This window comes from Pipistrellus kuhlii, unplaced genomic scaffold (genome assembly GCF_014108245.1).
Source record: "Pipistrellus kuhlii isolate mPipKuh1 unplaced genomic scaffold, mPipKuh1.p scaffold_m20_p_27, whole genome shotgun sequence".
NCBI classification, from domain to species: domain Eukaryota; kingdom Metazoa; phylum Chordata; class Mammalia; order Chiroptera; family Vespertilionidae; genus Pipistrellus; species Pipistrellus kuhlii.
This window is the reverse complement of record NW_023425526.1, coordinates 1,672,240-1,693,453: the sequence shown is the minus strand read 5'-3', so window position 1 is coordinate 1,693,453 and position 21,214 is coordinate 1,672,240. Positions and strand designations below refer to the sequence as shown.

General features: G+C 49.1%; 1 protein-coding gene and 1 pseudogene across 15 annotated transcripts in view; one reads left to right on the top strand and one right to left on the bottom strand.

Annotated features, from left to right (window-relative positions):
* INPP4A (inositol polyphosphate-4-phosphatase type I A) overlaps positions 1–21,214 on the top strand; it is a 107,035-nt gene that overhangs the window by 36,015 nt on the left and 49,806 nt on the right. For 14 of the 15 annotated variants that reach the window (XM_036454096.2, XM_036454105.2, XM_036454097.2 and 11 more), the window contains exons 2-3: positions 19,986–20,056; positions 20,915–21,121. In XM_036454096.2, coding sequence (XP_036309989.1) covers positions 21,016–21,121 — 106 coding nt within the window. In that variant the 5' untranslated portion in view covers positions 19,986–20,056; positions 20,915–21,015. Of the gene's footprint in view, positions 1–19,985; positions 20,068–20,914; positions 21,122–21,214 lie in introns of all 15 variants that reach the window. The other variant, XM_036454091.2, reaches the window with a different exon arrangement.
* LOC118727900 lies at positions 8,379–10,970 on the bottom strand (annotated as a pseudogene).

The window sequence follows — 21,214 nt, the reverse complement described above, 5'->3', positions numbered from 1 at the left end:
GGGCTCCACTCCATGTCTCCTTGCCCTAGAATCGCCACTGTCCTGTGGCACCAGGGCCTGCTAGAGGATGAGGTGGGCCGATGGCAACAGCCCAGTGACGGTGCAGAGGCTGTGCCTGCATCTGGCCAAACAACACTTTGAAGAGAAGTATTCAGTCCTTTGGATGTCACAACAGCCTTTATGTCACAACATAAAGTTTTTGTTTTGTTTGCTTTCCAAAATCATTGTTTTACAACACACAGACTCTTTCTGTTTGAAACAAAATAAAGCAGTTTCCACAGAAAAGAAGTGTTTTAATGCTCACTTGTTAATTTAAATAAAATTACAGTGGGGAAAAATAAGATGAAGCTGCATTTCTTTATGGTGATGGAGAAAAAAAAAATCAAAACCCAAACTGGGTTAGACAGACAATAGTAGGAACAATAAGTTCTGTCTGCGACTAATTGCAGCTGAAACCTCGTTAATCAAAACCAAATTGTGTTTCCAAAAGGGAGTGGGAGGTGAACTCTGTGCACTTCAGAGGACTTTCACATTATGGGTATAACAGGCAGATGGCGGGGTTTTTAAAGTTTGGGATTAGATTTCTGTTTTGCAGCTGCCTCCCTGAAAGCTCCCTGCGCTAAGAACTGACTCTGGGCTTCATTTCATAGATCCCCATCTGGGACTTGAGAGGGTCCGGAGTCCACCCAGTCCACCTTTAACTCCTACACGGCAGAGCCAGCATTGGAGCCGTCCCACCCACGTCCCCTGCCCATCAGGTGGAGATGGGGTCTGGTGTCTCATTCCCAGCCCCCTTCTTAATTTGGATTCTGGGAATGCCGTTTCCTTTGGGAGTGAGCACACTGTGTGACTTCCAGGAATATGTCGGCAACTCCCGTCTCTCCCATGCTGGTTACCCCAAGGCAGTTGCGGGGAGGGTGAGCATGTTTCTTTTGGATGTTGATGAGAACCTTCTTAGTTGAGGGGCCCAGAATGAAATGAGTGCCCGATGTGTAGAGAGGGCTACTTGAGGTGTTTATTTATGAAAGATGTGTGGCTTGCCTACTATTCTGACCTCTCATACATGGTAACATGCCATCACACACCTCTCATGCATGGTAACATTTCCTCACATGTTTCACATGGCTTACTAATCACAATACATATATATAGGTGGCTGTGACTTTAACAAACAATTATTTTTAAAGGCATAGTGTAGTTACTGTTGTGAGGGTTTCCTCATATTCTGCTGGTTAATGCCAGCTTTCCTAAAATGGAATATTAGACAAAAAGGAACTTGCACGTAGTATGTTGTTGATTGTATTAGAAAGAAGGCGAGCTCCCAAACCAGGGGTCCTGGTAGAACACAAATGATACTCGGGAGCCAGACAGCAAGGCAAATTCTTTCCTTCTGCAGAAGGGTGAGCAGCCACCATAGGGTAAGCACACACACTGAGGGGGGGCTCCTCTTGGGGTTTTATCCTTGATGCATGTCATCTGTCCCTCACTCTTGATTGGTTAAAATTGAGGCTCACATTCTTGTGTGATTGGCTAATTTAAAGGAAAAAGGGAGGGGTTGACCTTTGTGGTTTCAAAATGGCAGTTGCCTAAACCCCGTTCTTTGACAGAAAAGATTACTAGTTTATTCTCACAATTGCCAGAAATTAAGTCTACACTTTTTTTTTTTTTTTATCTACTTCTGGAATGGTACTATTAGGAGCTCTGCAGATCTGCTCTTCAGTAAAACAACAATAATTCGTGAATACTGTTTTAAGAAAGCAATCAATTAAAGAATTAGGACAAATAAATAGTCCTAAGTGTTTACAGCAAATAAGGAAACATTCAAGAAAATCTGAATTTTAGCAACAACAGCAAGAGCCTGTGGCGCTTAAATCATGACTCATTCCTTCCCATCCAGCCCAGTATGACAGAAGCTATTCTCTGCCTGGGTGTGGCCAAGATGTGGCTCCCTGTCCCCAAATGTCCATCAAGGCTACAGTATCTCCCTGGGCGGGGCAGGCTGCCAGCATTCCTCATTCTCTCAATCTCCATGTTGTATAATAGATGCTAAATTCCAGGAAAAAGTCGCCAGCCCTACTCATGGGGTGGAGGCTCTGTACCAAGCCGAGGCTCCTGGGGCCCCAGTTGTCCTCTGGCATCCCAGGTTGCTCATAGGGTGGAGGTTCGATTTCAGAAGAGTCAAGCCAAGAAGTTCAAAGGCTACTGCCCCTCCCAGGACTCTCATCATAAATAGGGTTGTCCTCTGGGCGATGTGGGCCCTTTCCTTAATCTTGACCCCTGAGCAGTGACTCTCAGATTTTGTCAAGGAGGAGAGGTAAGCCATAAGAACAGAAAGCTCTGCGGTGTTCCCCAAAGGACTTAATTTATTCATAACAGTGTGGGACTGATCAAACCTAAGGGTGCTCTCAAAAACTGGGAGATTTTGGTGGTAAGCAGCTAACAAGAGCTGGTAGCTCCATGAGAGCAACAGTTGAAACTTTAGGCTAGAGACAGCCAGGGAAAGAGACTGCCAAGGCGAGCCCACCTGGGATCAGAACAAACCTCAAACATTGATCTCAAAAATTATCCTACAGAAAAGCCTGAATTAAATTAAATCAGGTTGTTCAGTAGCTGTTTAGTAGTTCAGGGCATTGTCAAAAAATTGTAGAGCAATAACCAGCAATTCATAGAGCCTATCACAATTTATGTGAAACAATAGAGGCAGGCAGCCTAACAGATCAGGGAAGAGAAAAAGAGCCCTGATAAATCGATTACTGTCCCAGATAGATTACACACATTCAAGGCAGTGCCCTCCGGGGAGCAGCATTAAAGCTGCATGCTGTGGGTGAGTGAGGGGTGGGGAGGAGAGACTTCACTGAACCGTCTAGCCAATTCACTGAAAAGACTAAGCAAAGACAAGCCTGAGGAGGGGGACCAGTATTCAGAACTGCTACCACATATTATTGAAACGGTACAGTTTTCACAATAAAAGGGTAAGACATGTAAAGGAATAGGAAAGTGATGGGGAAAATAAATGCAACAGAATTGCCTGAGAGAAAACCCAGATGTTGAGTTTAATAGACAATTATTTTAAATCAGCCATTATAAGTACATTTGACCTTAAACAGCATTGGTTTGTAAACTATAAGGATCCATTGGTATGTGGATTTTTTTTCCCAATATATAGTACAATCGGCCTTTGGTATCTAAATGTGTTGTATCTATGGCTTCAACCAACTATGATCAATAGTATTTTCACATTCCCAGTCGTGGCTTTCCAATTACAGATTCCTAGTTGCAGGTTGCAAATACTGTTTTCCATTCATAGTTGTTTGAATCTGTGGATGCAAAGGTCCAAATGTAAAGTCAGAAATTATACACAGATCTGTGACTGCATGGCGGCTGGGGTAGGGGGGTGGGGTCAATACTCCTAACCCACACATTGTTCAATGGTCAACTGTATATTCAGAGAACTAAAGGAAATAATGCTTAAGGAAATAAAGACAGGTATGGTGACAATGCCTGGTCAATTAGAGAATATCAATAAAAAGACAGAAAGTGCTCTGGCTGGGTGGCTCAATTGGTTGGAATGTCAATCAGTACACCAAAGGTTCAATTCCAAGTCAAGGCATATATCTATGTTGTTTGTGGGTTCAATCCTTAGTTGGGGAGCTTATGGGAGGCAACACATACCCCTCTCTCTAAAAATTAATAAACATATTCTTAGGTGAGGATAAAAAAAAGAAAGAAAGTAAAAATTTCAACTGAGTGAAATTCTGGAGTTGAAAAGTAAAATAACTGGTGTGAAGAATTCACTAGAATGTTATAACAGATATTAATTAGCAGAGGATAGAATCACTAAACTTGAAGATAGAGTGATAGAGATTCTACAGTTCAAATGATGGGGGATTTCGGAAGAAGACAGTGAACAGAGCTTCAGAGAAATGTGGGATACCATTAAGCAAGCCAGCATACACATGATAAAAGTACTAGAGGATGACAGAGAGAAAGGAATAGAAAAACATTAGAAGAAATAATGGCTGAATACTCCCCAAATTTGATAAAAACAATTTACACATTCAAGAAACACAATAAATTCCAAATAGTGTAACTACAAAGAAGTCCATATTCAGGCCCATCATAGTAAAAAATGTTGAACGAGGAAAGCTAGAAAGCAGCAAAAGAAAATTAACTGAGATTGTACCAGAGAGTCCCAGTAAGATAAACAGCTGACTTCTCTTTAGGAATAGTGGGGACCAGAAGGTGGTGGTATAGCATAGTCGTCATCTTGCAAAAATCTCCAAACCATCAACCAAAGATCTCATATCGAGCAAACTATGTCTCAAAAAATGCAGACAAAAAATGACATTCTCAAATTTAAAAAATAAAAGACAAAGTAGGCTTTGTTGTCAGCAGAACTACCATTATAGGAAATATGAAGGAAGTTCTTCAAGCTGGAAGCAGATGACCACTGGTGGTAATTCAAGACCATGTGAAGACAGTGCCAGTAAAGGTAATTACGTTATTTTGAAAGATAGTATAAGTGCATTCCTCCCCTTAATTGATTTAAAAAGCAATTGTAAAAAATAATATATATACTGGCACACCTCATTTTATTGTGCTTCACAGATAGTGCGATTTCATCAGTATTGAAGTGAGATCCTCCACTAGCAAAAAGAAGGCTCAGTTGATGGTTAGCATTTTTTAGAAATAAAATATTTTAAATTATGATATGTATCTTGTTTAGCCATAATGCTATTGCACACTTAATAGACCACTGTCTAGTGCAAACATAACTTTTTATATGCACTGGGGAACCAGAAGGTTCGTGTGACATGCTTTATTGTGAAATTTGCAGTATCTGTGGACTGCCTATATCTAATTATATTGTTGGCCTTTAGAAAAGGAATGTATTTGACAATAGCAGCATGAAGGAGAGAAAAGCTGTATTGACATAAGGAAGTTACACTGCATTAGGTAATTGAATCTATAGGAAAACGAGGAGAGACAGGATGGTAATAAGAAGGTTAATATAGCCGAGACCGGTTTGGCTCAATGGATAGAGCGTAGGCTTGGGGACTGAAGGGTCCCGGGTTCGATTCCGGTCAAGGGCATGTACCTTGGTTGCGGGCATATCCCCAGTAGGGGGTGTGCAAGAGGCGGCTGATCGATGACTCTCTCTCATCAATGTTTCTAACTCTCTCTCTTCCTTCCTCTCTGTACAAAATCAATAAAAATATATAAAAAAAAGGTTAATATAACAAACCAATACATGCACACTTTCCTCTCTTCCCTCAGCTTCTTTAAAAACACTGTGTGTATAATGATAACAGTTTTTGAGTTTGTAGTAAATGTAAATGTAATATGTGTAGAAATAATTGGACAAAAAAGAGAAAGAATCACTGTCATCGGATTGTGTGTGTAAAGGAGTGAAAGGTTACAGTAGAAGATAATGCCCGTGGCCTGGGCAGGCTTTGTTTGAGGAGCAGATGACAGAGCACAGGACACACAGTGTACACCTCTTGAGCACTGCACAGTGTAGGACAGCAGATCGGACCCAAGACCACACCTGAAGTGCCCAGAGTTTGTAATCTGCCCGGAATCTGATAGCTGAATTAAAATCCGAACCAAGAGCAAGGGCCCTGACTCCACATCCGTCGTTTTCGTGCCATTTCTCTGCCTCTCATCTGTGGTTGGTTGATGGGCTGGGCATAGGCACAGCTTCGCTGCGAGATGCTGCGGACTGTCAGCGGATTGCTATTAGGAGCTCCGGCCAGTGCAGGCCTCTGACAGATCCAGGACTTACGCTGTCTTCATCCTTTAGTGCCTGCTTGCTCCTGCACAGTGTTCTGCACAGGTCTCTGTTCACACCTTCCTGATGGGTTTGCATCTGGCCCTGTCCAGAACCTAGGCTGCACTGAACCCTGGCCATGGCACTGGATGATAGTCCCGGGGTGTTCGATGGGGCGAGTCTATGTTGGGCTGACGGAGACAACATTCCAGATCTGGTGGAGGCTCGATACCTGGGCCTTCCATCAGAATCCGGGCCTGCCCTGAAGGAGGCAGGGCCTCAGGTGGCTTACAGATGGCTTATTGCATGCTAGCTTCACTTCTTAGTGTTTTTAGTAATTTCTTCTAGTGGGAGATGGGAACAGTTCTAAAAAATGAGTTTTTAAGGCACATTTCCCCTGATCTCTTTATTACCCAATTTTCAAGAATGTTAAAAATAAAAGTGAAAGCACAGTAGAGATTTTAATTAGTTTTCTCTGTTCTTGCTCATGGCAGTGCTAATTTTAAAATAGTGATATGTGACAGGGAGATGTTTCATGGGTCTTTGTTCTCAGTGTCTTCTCTATCTCAGAACTCAACTGTGAATTTTGAAGAAAAAGAAATAATGACCGAAGTACCTTTGGGCATTTTTCTTATTATCATTTGGATATCTGATTGTCAGCATTCTTTTTATAAACAAAGGTGGAACCCTCTTAGGAATCTCTCGGGAGCAAGGCCACAGTGACAGAAAGGGAAGCTGGTTCTGGCCACTCCCAAGCAAATTCTGTACTGCATACTAGGCCAGTCTCCTGGGAGGGCTGCCTGAAGGCAGAGGGTGGCCCTGGGTAGGTATTTGCTAATAGACCTGGCACTGAAGGCACTTACCTAGTGGTCTTCTTATTTCCTTTTGTGGTTGTTGATTTTGGCTTTTGTTTTGTTTTGAAAAACATATACATTTAACTTTATCATTGTCATTTAAAGCTTGATTTTATAAAACACCAAAGACATTTTTAAGAGTTCTATATCACTGGAATTTAGACAATAGAAATAGTGATATAACAATTTACCATAGCTAAGATTTAGAAACAGCCTAAGTGCCCATCAGCAGATGAGTCGATTAAAAAAGTGGTTCATCTACACCACATGTGTCAAACACAAGGCCTGCGGGCCAAATCCGTCCCGCCAGGCCTTGCAATGTGGCCCGCACCGCACTGTCATCACTGCACTCCGTTGCGTTTCCATCACAATGACAGTTTATGACTGTTCAGTAAACCATTCGGCCCGCGATTTAGGCTGGATTTTAGATTTTGGCCCCTTCTCTGATTGAGTTCGACACCCCTAATCTACACAATGGAATATTACACTGCGGTAAAAAAGAAGGAATTCTTTTTTTTTTTTTTTTTTTAAATATATTTTATTGATTTTGTATAGAGAGGAAGGGAGAGAGATAGAGAGTTAGAAACATCGATCAGCTGCCTCCTGCACACCCCCACCTGGGGATATGCCTGCAACCAAGGTGACATGCCCTTGACTGGAACCCGGAACCTTTCAGTCCCCAGGCCTACGCTCTATCCATTGAGCCAAACCGGTTTGGCAAAAGAAGGAATTCTTATCATTTGCAACAGCATGGATGGAAGTGGAGAGCATTATGCTAAGCGAAATAAGCCAGCCAGAGAAAGATAGATATCACATGATCTCACTCATTTATGGAATTTAATGAACAACATAAACTGATGAACAAAAACAGATCCAGAGACAGAGAAGCATTGATCAGACCGTCAAACCTCAGAGGGAAGGTAGGGGAGGGTGTGGGTAAGGTGGAGAGATCAACCAAAGGGCTTATATGCATGCATATAAGCCTAACCAATGGACACAGACACCAGAGGGGTAAGGGCATCAAGTGGGAGGGAGGGACAATAAGGACACATATGTAACACCTTAATCAATAAAGAAAAAAAAATTAAATATATATTTTATTGATTTTTTTACAGAGGAAGGGAGAGGGATAGAGAGTTAGAAACATTCATCAGCTGCCTCCTGCATACCTCCAACTGGGGATGTGCTGCAACCAGGGTACATGCCCTTGACCAGAATCGAACCTGGGATCTTTCAGTCTGCAGGCCTAGCCACTGAACCAAACCTGTTAGGGATAAAGAAAAAAAATTTTTTTAAAGAAATAATGATGTAGTTTTGTAGGTGTAAGTTATATACATTAAAATAAAATAATTGGAGATTTTCTTAAAATTAGGAAATTATACAAATGAAATAAAAGGCAAAAGGACTTCATAGCTATATTTTGTTATTGTGCATTGTCAGTTATTTTAGGCATAAAATAAAGACTCCAAATATTCAGATTTATTTTGCTGTATTTCATATTTACCTATATTCTGAATCAAGCCACTTGACCAAAAAGTCTGATTTAGGAAGACATTGAGCTCGCGATCAAAAGTCTCCCATCTTCAGTTACCACTTTCAAAGGACTTGACATTAATGATAGTGCTGATGTAAATCTGCTGGTTCCCTTTTGAAGGGTGTGCAAAAATTATGTCAATCCTCTGGAAAGTTAAACAGGTACCAAAAAAATGGGACAGTTCAGTAAATGAGTGTTGCTTTCCCCATCTAAAAATTAGTCAATGGAATAAAACATGAACTGTAGTTGACTTGGTTTCGGGAAATACACATTGGAGAATTCCATCCCCGTTCTTGTCCCTCTCCGTCATGGACCTTGTAGCCACGGTGCTGTTTGCTTCGTGGATTGTAGTTGTGAAGGAACGCAGACGGACTTGCTCTGAATTGGTGGTGAACTGGTCCCGACTCTTGCCACTTTTTAGGGACAACTACATCTTTGTATAAATCAGTAGTTCAAATAAACAAGAAACTTCCAGTAGAAACTTTCTGTAGCTGTGATCTGTCTGACCACCGAGCAGATTGCACCTTGGATTGCTTTCCGAGAATTTTCTCTAGGTGCTCTGTCACCTTTGGCCATCTCGTCACACTCAGTATCACACTGTCATCTTCCAAGCACCTCCCTGCTTTCAGTATTCGAGATGACTGCCACATGTTTCTGAACGGAACACTCGTATAACCAGTCTCTGAGTTCCGCCACAGTGTTTGGGTATTTCATGAGCTCAGGATCAGTAGTTACAGCAAGGTAAGTCCGTATTTCTGCACTTGAGTAAAGGTTTTAGATGGAGAAATGCCACGCTGATATAAAATGTTCTTGATGCCAAATGAGAAGAACTCGGCCACGATGTTGGCATTCCCAGGTAGACCCGACGACGTGGCACGTACCCACCACAGACGGCCACCACAGGGCCCGCAGCAGCTTCCCGTCACTGGCTCCAAAAGTAACCTGGGTTTTGTTTTTATTGCAGAATTAGATAGACTTCCTTTACAGGCAGTGAGCGTGCCTGACTAGGTTAGTTGTGCTGATGGCCTTCGGAGCCCCCGGGGTCCTGCAGGACGAGAACGGTGTCCCTCTGTGTTGGACGTAGATGTGGCCTGTCCGCCTCCTGCCACTGTGTGGCCCCGCTTTACCCGGCCGGAGCGGTTTGCACCAGGAAGTAAGAGGTTCTTTCCAAAGCTCAATACAAGCGTTCAGGAGAGTTTCAAGACTTTTCAGATTCATTTGAATGAGTGAGGTTCCAGAGAGTTCTTCATTGCCTGCTGGCTACATTGCACTCCATGGCCTGGTATTAGTGGTTCCCCTGAATTGACCCTGGCTGGCCCTGCAGCCCGTTCTCTCTGTCCCTTAGAATGCTGGGCTTCTCTGCTCCCGGGGTTAATGGTCATCCTGTGCCTTTTGAAGTCAGATCTGTCTACACTGCCTCAGGATCACCTCTGGCCAGTTTTAAGGTTCCTTCCTCACCCCCACTATAGCCTGGGGCATGCATTACATTTCCTCTTTATGTTGTCTTGTCTGAATGTCTCTCACTCCCTTGCTATTCTGTTGGATCCTTGTCGGCAGGGGCCACTTCGGACTCATCTGCACATCCTCTCTAAGTTACTGGTGAGGCACCGGTTGAATAAACAAATGAACAACGCTGGTTCCAGGTTGCAGCTCCATGAACACTCCTGTCAGAGGAGCATGTTGAAGCCATCGGCCAGGCTGGCCAGCTGAGGACTGAAACGCCCCAGTGCCCCCTGGCCCCTCCCCTTCACCAGGCGGGGAGAGGAGCCACCCAGACTCGCTGTCCTACATGACACGCTGCCAGCAGCAGCACTCCTCCCCGCAGCTCCAGTGGGCCGCCCGGGCACTGTCTGAGGAAGCATGCACGGGGCCTGGAGGCACTGCCGGTGGCTCTCTTTTTAAAATTACTTTTCTTGGGTTTTTATCATTCCTGTCACCATCAGCTTTGCAATAAGAGCTGTGGGCAGGCTCCCAGGGAGAGGTCTCGTGTCAAAATCAGACTGTTTGCTTTATCTCCACATGAGCATCTGAGCCACTGAAGGCCTTTCAGCATCTTCTCTGTATGTCCCCCAGCAGTGATTGGTTAAACAGGATTCCGGTTTGGCAGGTACTGTACCGCCTTGCCAGAGTGTGATTGCCTTGTTTCCAGGGTAGGCAGAGACAGAGACTTCTCTCCCCAGTTATGGTTTCTTGGTGTGGAAGCTAAAATGAAGCTAGTCGCTGGGAGCCGCCCCGGGGAGGCCATGGGCAGATTGTCCCTGGGCTCCTGGCTTCCTGCCGTGATCCAGAAATAACTCGCCTTCCCAGCATTTCATCGATCTGTGGTTGTGGCTTCGCATTTATAGCCCTTTATGGGATTTTGTTGCTACTCACAAAATTTTATACTCTCCCAGGAAGCCAACTTTGACACTTTGAATTTGAAAACAAGCTTTCCTAGTGGTTATAAAAATAAACTAGACCTGTCCAACCCCAGCCATGCCAATTACTGTCAGCCCTGCTCTGCCAGCCGCAATCTAGAAGGAAATAACGTGTTTGTAGTGAGCCGCCTCACCAGCCCGTGCCCTGTCGGAGTTAGGATGGCCGGGCGGGCTCAGCAGGAGCAGGCGGAGGCCGGCTGCAGACGGAGCTGCGGGTGGGAAACTCCCGGTGCCAGAATTTGAAGCAGCCTGAAGCCATCCTGTGGGATGAGCCCTGGGAGCTGGGTCTGGGAGCCGGTGCGGATGCTCAGCCTCCCTTCCCGGAGCTCACTCTCTGTTAGGTTTGTGAAGACCAGGCTCATTTTGGGGACAATAGTGTCTCCCGAGTGGGCCATGGTCAGAGCCTGGTTTCCCCACGTGGGGCTGCCATGTCTGCGTGTCCAGTCCCTGCCCGCACTGTGAGCTGCTCACTTTCCTTCACAAGTCTGAGAGAGGACGTGGGGGTGTTTGAGGAGGAGGCTGCAAGTTTTATTCTTTTATTTTTTTAACCCTCACTCGAGGATATGTTTTCATTGATTTTAGAAAGACAGGAAGAGAGGGAGAGAGGGAGAGGGAATCTATGATGTGAGAGAGAAACATTGTTTGGTTGCCTCCCAGATGCTCCCATGACTGGGAATCAAATCTGAAACTAGGTATGTGCCCTGACTGGGGAATTGAACCCACAATCTTTTAGTGCATGGGATGACACCCAACCAACTGAGCCATCTGGCCAAGGCTGCATGTTTTGTTCTTGAACTAGAGGCTCGGTGCACAAGTTTGTGCACAGGTGGGATCCCTCTGCCTGGCTGGCGATTGGGGCCGTCTCGCCCAGTCCTGATTGGGGCCAATGGAGGCCAGCTGGCCAGGGAGGGACCGTGGGAGGGCTCCAGGGCATGTGTGGCCCTCTCACCCAATCCTGATTGGCTGGACCTCAGTGCATCAGCCCCTGGTCGTCAGGGCATACGTTGGCAGCTGGTCGAGTGGTCAATCCGATTGGTTGGACACTTAGCAGATTATGCTTTTACTAGAGGCCTGGTGTACAACATTCATGCACTGGAGGGGTGGTCCCGCAGCCCAGCCTGCACTCTCTTGCAGTCTGGGACCCCTTGGGGGATGTCCGACTGCCAGCTTAGGCCCACTCTGCTGGCAGCTGGACATCCCCTGAGGGGTTCTTAGCTGTCATGGAGGCGGGAGAAGCTCCTGCCACCGCTGCTGTGCTCACCAGCTGTGAGCCTGGTTTCTGCCTGAGCAGCACTCTCCCTGTGAAGCGCATTGACCACCAGGGGACAGTCCTGCATTGAGCGTCTGTGGTCAGTGTGCATCATAGTGATCAGTCTTCCCGCCATCTGGTCAATTTGCATATTAGCCTTTTATTAGATAGGATTATATAGGATTGGGGAGTGTGTGTTGCCAGTGGAAACCAGGGTAGCTTGGTGACTCTTTCCCAAAGCACATGACACTTTACACACTTAATAAACTAAGATATGATAAATGAATGATTATAACCTGTTGGGAACAGTAAAGAGATGAAATGACCAAAACCCTACAGTCTTCACACAAAAACAGCAGAGAAACCTTGCTTATGGGGTTCACGTGTACATAGGGGCGCCCCACGATGGGGACTCCAGGAAGCGGGCTTTCCAGTCTTACATTTTCACACAGCAAGCCAGCTTCTGTACTTCTCTGATTTCATGCAGAAGAGCAGAACGACTTGTGGAGGCTCCACTGCCCCGGGTCCTTCACCCCGGCTTGTAGTTCCGGGGCATCGCCGCGTCCCTGCTCCTCTGCCCTCGTTTTTCTGGGAACAGTGGCTGCTGCCGCTGCTGTTTTAACCGGGTAGCCGTTTGGGCAACCAAAGTGGCCATTGTGGGCTTTTGTGGCTTAGGCCAGGTGGGGTGAGTGGAGGGGGCGGCAGGCACCTTCCGGAGCCCTCGGGTTATGCTCCTGTGATGTTTCTGACAGCACCCCATCCCTCACGTTATGTCAGTGTGAGTCACTGGTGTGGGGTTTTGTTTGTTGCTGTTATTAATCTCTTATTTTATAGTAGTTTAAGAGCTCCAAGGAAAGAGTTTATACCTAACTTTGTATTTGTTATCTATTGTAAACAATATAAAAAGCATTTAGTTAATAGTGGGAGATCTTTAACTTGCCTCTTAAAGTTTGAGAAACACTTACTGTAGGGTTTCCATTTGACTATTACAAATTGTGGTGAGTGAGACTATTTTCAGCCTCCCACACTCTATCGAATGGGAGCACCCTGTGCCTGTGACCCCGCTCCAGCCACAGGGGCACGTGGCCTCGTAGGCCGTGGATTGCCTTTCCTGGGAAGAGCTGGATTGAAGACTCAGGGAGAACCCATGCATTTGTTAGAGCTGCAGAGTTTAAAGTTGGGGGCTGTCGGCTTCCTGTGTCCACCATGCACACAAGGTCATGTGCAGGGATGGGGAGAATGATGTGGGTGAGCAGGGGGGCACCTTGAAGAGTCGTCTGTGCCACCGACATTGGCCTGTCAGCCATATTCCTGCTCAAGTTCGGTAAGCCAGCGGGCCTTTATGACAAACCTGCCTTCCTGCTGAAGCTCATTGGGATTGGGTCCGCCACCTGCAGCCCAGGTGTCCCGCCAGCCCAGGCTGGCAGGAGTAGCAGACTCGCCCTCGCTGCGACATCAGGTCGTGCAGAGGAGTTGCCATAGCGCGGTGAGAGCCCTGGCCCGGAGGGCACCCCTCGGTGCCTGCCATCCCAGGGAGCCCTGAGCAGCCCCTGGTCTGAAAGAACAGACCCCCCCCAACGGGGAGGGAGGAGAGAAGCCGAGTGGGGCACTGCCCTGATGTGCCTCCCATCAGCTTCCACATGGCCAGCTCTGAGAGGGGCCGGTAGAAGCAGGCACAGGCCAGGCCTTACAGCCCTGCGTTTGGATGGACAAAGACAGGAGGAGAGGCAGCAGGCTCGGGAGTCAGTGCTCATCCAGCTGCAGCTCCCGACCCTGGGCGGGGCGCCTGGGCCTGCAGCACCTGCCTCCAGGCTGGTGAGGCCACGGCACTGACCACTCACAGGCCTCGGGGCGCTGTTGTCCTGGGCTCTCGGGCCCGGGGCATGTGTCTTCATTGATAAACATTGATGGCTTCCTCAGGCCTTTTACACCCCTGTTAGGACATTTCCCAGGCACCGAGACGCCTTCCTGGCCAACATCCAGGCAAGCTTCCAGGTCATTGTCTGGGAGCCCCGTGTGGCCGATTGCCAGTGGAGAAAGATAGGAGCCGTGGACATGTCCAGGAGAGGGCAGCGTGGCATGGGCACTGGTGTGCGTTGTCTCCAGCAGGAACAGGGGCCCTCACAGCGATTGAGTGCCCCGGGCAGTAACACCATTATCTTGGTGTGTGGTGTTCTGGGAACTGGTGTCGTAATGGAGTGACAAATGAAGCCTGGTGCAGGGGAGTGGGAGGAGTAATACACAGGAACACTGGGTTGATTCACCCCCAGCGTCAGCCTTCAGAATCCCCGGTGCTAGCCCCTGGGTGCCCCTGGCAGGCAAGTGGACAGCTGCAGGCCAGCCCTTCTCACAGGGAAGGTTCCAGAAGAGGCTTGAGCAGCACCAGTGTGAGCCTCAGTTTGTCTGTCTCTTCTGTTTTTGTTTCTTGTGATGCATCTTTGCATCCCTGAGTCCCGGGCCAGGAGAGACCTTCCCTGCTTGTGGAGGAGAGTGCCAGTGATGGAGTAGAAATAGCCTGAGAAAGTGTGGGTGCTTCAGAAAAGTGGCCAAGTGTGGGAAGGCTTGTTCTGGCTGAAGCAGCCCAAGGACACCCACCCACCACAGCCGCTGCTGCGCCTCCTGGACCACATCCTCCTGCCCATTCACACGTCTCTGGTCCCCCAGATGCCAGCCCAGACCGGGTCTGCCCTGTGCCGCTCAGTGGGAACACCTTTAAATGCTTTTTCAGGGTGACTTATTTTCAGACTGGTTTCTGTACAAAATCCCTGAAAGGCTCATGGTTCGTAGGTGAACCACTAGGGCCCAGCTGCAGTTTTGACCCACTGTCCTGAGGACTGGTGTTAGGAAGGACACGGGTGAGGGATGCCTTCCGTTGGCCTTGCTGAGGATTGCAGTTGGGGAGCTCTGAGCAGCCTGGAGGCCAGGGGGAGCCAGTCCTGCGTGGAGACAGTCTCCAGGGGCTGCGGAGGGATTGGTCAGAAGCCAGAGCGGCGGGGCTGGGTGCTGAGGCGGATTGAAGTCCGGATCGTTGGGAAGATGGAGCCAACAGAATGGCTTGGGAGTGAGAGGAGGCAGCCAGCGGCCAGCACTGGCTTTGTTTCTTGGCTAGAGCAAGTGCAAGGGTGGGAGTTGCCAGCGACTGAGATGGAAACAAGGGTCTGGAAGGAGGAGTGGCAGGAGGGAAACTTGAACAATCTGGGTGTGCCCTTCCCAGGGCACTTGGCCTGCCTGGTTTTCAGAGGGCTGCCCATGGCCCACTCATGGTGACTGACTCCTCCCCTTGTCCCAGATGTGCATTTGAATCTGGGTTAGGCATTATATTTTATCAGCTGCCATATTCATGAAACAATTGAGGCTGGTTAGTTAATATTATAGATTGGGTGGCGAGCTTCCTGTGAATGGAACAGAGCAGGGCTTGGGGAGTGAGAAGCAGCCCCAGCAGTTTGACCTGCCAGTGAGAATGTGCATCAACTATAGCACATTTTTAAAAAATATATATTTTTATTGATTTCAGAGAGGAAGGGGGAGAGAGAGAGAGAAACATCCATGATGAGAGAGAATCATTGATCGGCTGTCTCCTGCACTGGGGATTGAGCCTGCAACTCCAGCATGTGCCCTTGACTGTATCGAACCTAGGACCATTCAGTCTGCCAGCCTCTGTCCCTTGAGCCAAACCAGCTAGGGCGACAGCACATTCTTTGTTTTCCTGGCTTGACTTCCTAAAGCCCATTAGTTTCCTACATTTAGTCTTAGCAGCCCTGGCCGGTGTTTGCAGTGTGCTCCGTGCTAGACGATGTTCTCTGAGCTGGAGCTTTGCTCACAGTGAGCCTCTCCTCGCCCTCAGCCAGTGGGTGTGGGAGCAGGAGGTGGAGGGAGGGTGCGGGGGTGGGGGGTGGGGGGGAGCCGGGGCTGGAGGGAGGGAGCAGGAGGCGGAGGGAGGGGCAGGCCTCCAGCACTGAGGGAAGGGGCCGGAGTTGTCTGTGGGTATCTCGGAGGCAGGAAAAAGCCAGACTCTGGTGAGCAGAAGTTGCCACAGAAGTTTAAAGTTTGCTTACCAGCAGGTGTTTGTCTAAAACCTGGTCTTTGCACCAGGAGGGTGTTATTCATAAGACACAGGTCCCGGCGGGCCAGCCGTCGGGGCACTCTGGAAGGACAGCGGCGGGTGCTGTCTGCAGGGCTCGCCTGGTGCGGGCGCGGGCGCGGGCGCGGGCGGCGGCCCTCTCCCAGGCCTGGGTGCCAGTGAGCCGCGGGATGCCTCCTCACCGGCCACTGTGGCTGTCCTGGATTTAGGGGTTTTGAGAGAAAACTCTTCCTCTTTCTGCTCCGGAGGTGGCTCCTCCTCAGGGCTGCTGACTCACAGCTGACTCACTCAGCCTTTCTCTCTGACTTTCACTGCCCCCTGTTAGGAGAGGAGGCCGGGGAAGGCTTGCTCTTAGCCCCTGGCTCCCAGCGCCCGGGAGGGGCCTGCTGGGCCGCGAAGGGCAGGGAGGACAGCCCCAGCCGTGCTTGGCCTTGGCTTGGGGTTGTTTCTCCTCCTCCTCTCTGTGCCTCCACGTGGCCCTGAGGAAGTGTCTGGATTTCCGTGACCTCACCTGTGCATCTCCTTTTTAAGGTTATTTTCAGAAGAATCCCAGTGTATCAGATCAGTAAAAGCCGGGCTCTGGCCCTGGCCGGTGTGGCTCATGGTGAGAGCATCAGCCCTCACACTGAAGAGTCTTGGGTTCGATTCCCAGACAAGGGCACGTACCTGGGTTGCAGGTTTGATCCCGTCCCTAGTTGGGGCTCGTGCAGAAGGCAACCAATCAGTGTGTCTCTCTCACATCGATGTCTCTCTCTTCCTCTCTGCCTCCCCCCTCCTTTCCACTCTCTCTAGAAATCAACGCAAAAATATCCTGAGGTGAGGATTAACCAAATAAATGTTTAAAAAGCGGGCTCCGTGGTTAGTCCTCCCCAGAGCTCACTGAGCAGAGGGGCCAGCCTTCCTTGTCTGACGCAAGCTGCATGGTCTCTGGAGGCGGCAAGACTGGCCCCTGGAGAAGCGCCTGACAGTGGTGCCGCCTCACTGGTCCCGTGAAGCTGGGTGGGTCCCAGCCTCCCTCGCTGCCTCACTTGCCCCTGCCCTCTCCCTGCATAGGCCCACATGGCTGGCTCGATGGCCAGTGTCCGGCAGCTGGGACCACCTGGTTCTCCGAGTGAGGAAGAGGAGGCAGTTAGTGTCCTGCGTGCCCCTGCCATCTTCTCGCCTCCCTCCCTGCCTAGTCCTCCAAACAGCTCCTCCCCTCTGTCCTCTTTTTTTTTTTTTTTTTTTTTTTTTTAGAGTAATTTCACTTCTAATGAGCTTCAGTCTTCAAATGGGAAAAAAAAAAAAAAACGGGGACCATGGGAATATGGGAGTCCTTGGTGAATCACCTTAAATTAATGAGACTTACACAGGAATTGAGTTTAGCTGTGCAAATTAGCGTTTTGTTCTGGGTCTTGATGACTTAAATTGCAGATTCTAATTAAATGCCCCCAAGTAACCACCAACTGCCTTCTGAGGTCTTTTTGACCTAAAAGCTTCTGTGACCTGTGAACCCTATCAAGCTTGTAAAATTAGTCTGTAGATGTTCCCCTTGAAGCATGACTATCCCCAGAATCTCATAATGCCTTTAACACTAAACTGCCTCCTGGGAAAGGGCGGGTGGGGGAGGGGCAGCCACCCTGCAGGGGACGGGGGATGGGAGCTCCCTTGGGTGGGTGAGATGTCAGGGTGAGATGAGCCCCGTGGTAGGTGGCAGGTCTCTGCTGTCCCAGCTGAAGGGAAAGCGGCTGTATCTTTATGGACAAGCCGGGGGAAGGGGGGTTCAAGAGAGAAGAGCTTCCTGGCTGATTCATCTCCAGGTGCCACCTCTGCCTCCACCAGCATGGGGTGCAGATTTCAGTGACGCAAGCGGGTGACAGCCAAGAAAGGAAGCCATGCCCCGTCATGTCCCTCCACATGGCCACTGTCTTGCTGCGGCCTCCTGCGGGCTCTTTGCCTTTGTGCACATCTTTTTGAGGAAGGGCTGGAACCAGGTCACAGGCAGAATAGTACGTGGAAAACGCACATGGTGCAGAACTGACATAAACATCTTTCGTACTGTGTTGTCTCCATCGCAGCCATTGAAAAAGTAAACTTTTTATTGAGGTAGGACCCCTTCCCCTCTCCCCTCCGTTAGCACTCACCCCTCAGAGGGACCACGTCTGGACTCCAACACCAAGGACTCATTGGCTGTGCCCAAGCCTCGTAGAGACACAGTTGCCCAGAGGCGCTCTGCGTGCCTGGCGCTCCCCTTGATACCGTTTCTGGGAGCCACCTGTGTTGCTGTGTTCACCTGCTGTAGGTGGGCATTTGGGTGTTTCTGGTTTCTGACTGTTATAAATGTTACTGCTCTAAATGTTCTTCGCATCTTTGGGGGGAATATAAGCATACATTTCTATTAGTAATTCTGGATTCTTGGGTGGATGTGTGTTCGGTTTGAGTAGATACTGCGTTTTCCAGAGTGGCCGTGCCCTGGCCGCCTCCGGCAGTATCTCAGGTGCCATTACCTCATCCTCACCAGCACCTGGCATTGCCGCCTTTTCATTTTAGCCATTCTAGTGGGTATGCGCTATCTCGTGCCTATGACGTGCCTTTTCCTGGTGTCTGATGAGGTGGGAGAGCTGTCCATGTGGTTGTTGGCTTTATTAGGACCATGTGAACACGTATGTCAGTGTTCACAGGTGTTGACACACTGGCACCTGCAGTGGGTACCTGGATTGGTCTCAGTTTGTCGTTTTAAGCAATACTGCAGGATGCATCTTTGGGTCATTGGTGAGAATTTTGTTGTGGTCAAATTTTGATAAATAATGTTAGATTAAAAAATGCTTGTAGTGCCGAAGCTGGTTTGGCTCAGTGGTAGAGCGTTGGTCTGCGGACTGAAAGGTCCCAGGTTCGATTCCGGTCAAGGGCATGTACGTTGGTTGTGGGTACATCCCCGGTAGGGGGTGTGCAAGAGGCAGCTAGTCGATGTTTCTCTCTCATCGATGTTTCTAGCTCTCTATATCTCCCTTTCTCTCTGTTAAAAATCAATAAAATATATTTTTAAAAAATGCTTGCAGTACTGTAGTATGTCATCAGCACTACAAGACAGTCCTGTGGAATTTCCTCTAGGTCCCTCACAAAGCATATTCTCAACAGGACTAACTGCTTTTGGCAGACTGATTTAGGGAAATGGAGGTATGGTGAGCATTCTTTTTATTATAATGGGTGAGTCTGGTCCCTGTTCAAAATGTTCACCACATGTATTACTCTTTTATGAATTCTTACCTTTTGCTACTTGGATTTTTAGTGAGTTTTTAAACTTAATTTGTAAATTACAGGTTCACAGGTGTTAGTATATAATACTTTCTCAGTTTTATCGCCTGTTTTTGACTTGTATGCCTTCCGATTTCAGCAAACATGCATCTTCCCTGGTGACTTCTCCTGAGACCCGCCAGGCCATGCTCCTCGGCGGGGGCACCGGCTGGAGGTCCGGGTGTCCCAATGGGAGAGGCTGGAGCTCAGCTCCGGGGACTGAGTGTGCCCGGGGCCAGCGCGCTGCTCTTCCAGGGGTCTGGGCCCCAGGTTCGCCCCGACATCTCCCCAGCAGTGCTGGGACTGAGTCAGAGTTGGGGGGTCCTGCTTCAAAATGGCGCCTGTGGGCCAGCAGAGATTGGGGAGCCGAGTGGAGTTTGCAGAGCCCTCTCCCGTTGTGGAAGGTCTGGTTCTCAGTGCGCCCTGTGAGATGGGTACAACTAGCTTCATCTTAGACGGCAAAGTGCTTCTCTTCGGACCCGAGGCCTGTGAGAGGGAGGACTGAGGCTCAGATCCTCACCTCCCCTTATCCCTGATCCACCCCAGCTGCTCACGTGGCTCTTTAGGGCTGGCTCAGATTTCCCTGGGTCACCCCTAGAGTGGAACAGAGTGTGTGTTTCTAGTCCTCATTCGTTTGGGCTTTGAGCAAAGCCTTGTTTCTGAGCCAGAAGGTGGACCGGGGTGTGGAGAGAGGAACACGGGCAGCCTGTGGCTTTCCCGTGTCTCTAGTGTTGGAGTTATAATGTCCTTCACAAGAACTCCCTGTGTGTTGGCCAGCTTGTTAAGTGTGTCACTTCCTACTTTTAGGCGATGGAATTGGATATGCTTCTATGAAGAATTGCCACGTGTCTCCACGGATCCAGGAACAAACATGTCCAGTAAGTTGTGGGTGAGGGAACCCCCGCAGGAGCAGGACCACGGGCCCTTTCGGTAGAGGTGCGGACACCCTGAGAGAAGACGGGGCGGCTGGAAACGGCAGGCTTGGAGGGTGTTTTAAACCAGCCCCTCTGCCCGGTCTCCTTACCTTACCTCCCAAAGGGCGGCACCTTCTAGAGTCAGCAGGAATGGCCGCGCGTGGGGCTGGGAGAATGTGAAGCTCACTTCCTGCTTCCCACGTGGCGGCTCTCTGACCGGCTGTCTGACCCCGCCGGCAGAGGCCGCCCTCAGAGATGGCCACACTCCAGCACAGCACTCTCCGCTCTCGAGAGAATCACGTATTTGTTTTGTACAAAAGAAAGGCGGGACCAAGACCCACATAAAGTTCTGTAGCTCTGGGAAGACAGAGGGCAAGGTTGGAGAGCATATGCCTTTGTCCCCTGCCCCACCTGTTGTAGCCAGGGTGGCAGACCCTTCATGCATCTGTATCCTAACAGGTTGTAGGGAATTGGCTTTAAATGTTATGAAATTCTATGAGACTTGCCAAGGGAAAAGCTTAACAAAGCAAATCAAATCTCATAAGCCATGCTTTACGATTGTATGGAAAACATTGTTTAAAGCGACATGTCTTTGTCAGAGAGAACACAATTTCTGTATGGGTCCCAGGGGCCTGCTGTGTTGGTGTGTGAGTGCCGGGAGCGTAGGGAGCGTGGTGATGGAGGAAGAGACCTAGACCGGCCCGGCCTGCTGGGACCCTGGCCTCGCTCTGCTGCTCCTGTAGCTCACGCACTCTGTGCTCCCCCAGCGCCTTCCGGCCACCGTCTCTGTGCTTCTTACCATTGTCCGTTCCCATGTCTCAGGACTGCTGCCACCTTAGGGACAGGGCTGGATGACAGCTCTCCCCGAGGAGTCAGGCGTGGTCTGACCCAGGAGCAGGAAACACATCACCACCAATGACATCATGACAGCAAGAGAGCACAGCCCTCGCCATGGCGCCAGGGCCCGTGCACTGCAGCGGGCTTCCACCGTCGATGTGGCCGCGGACATGGTTGGCCTCTCCCTGGCAGGTGAGCCTCTCGGGGCGGCTCCAGTTCCTCCCACCTGGCAGTTCTGGGAGGGGCACCAAACCTCCTGGGGCACCTGGGACAGCCAGTATGAGC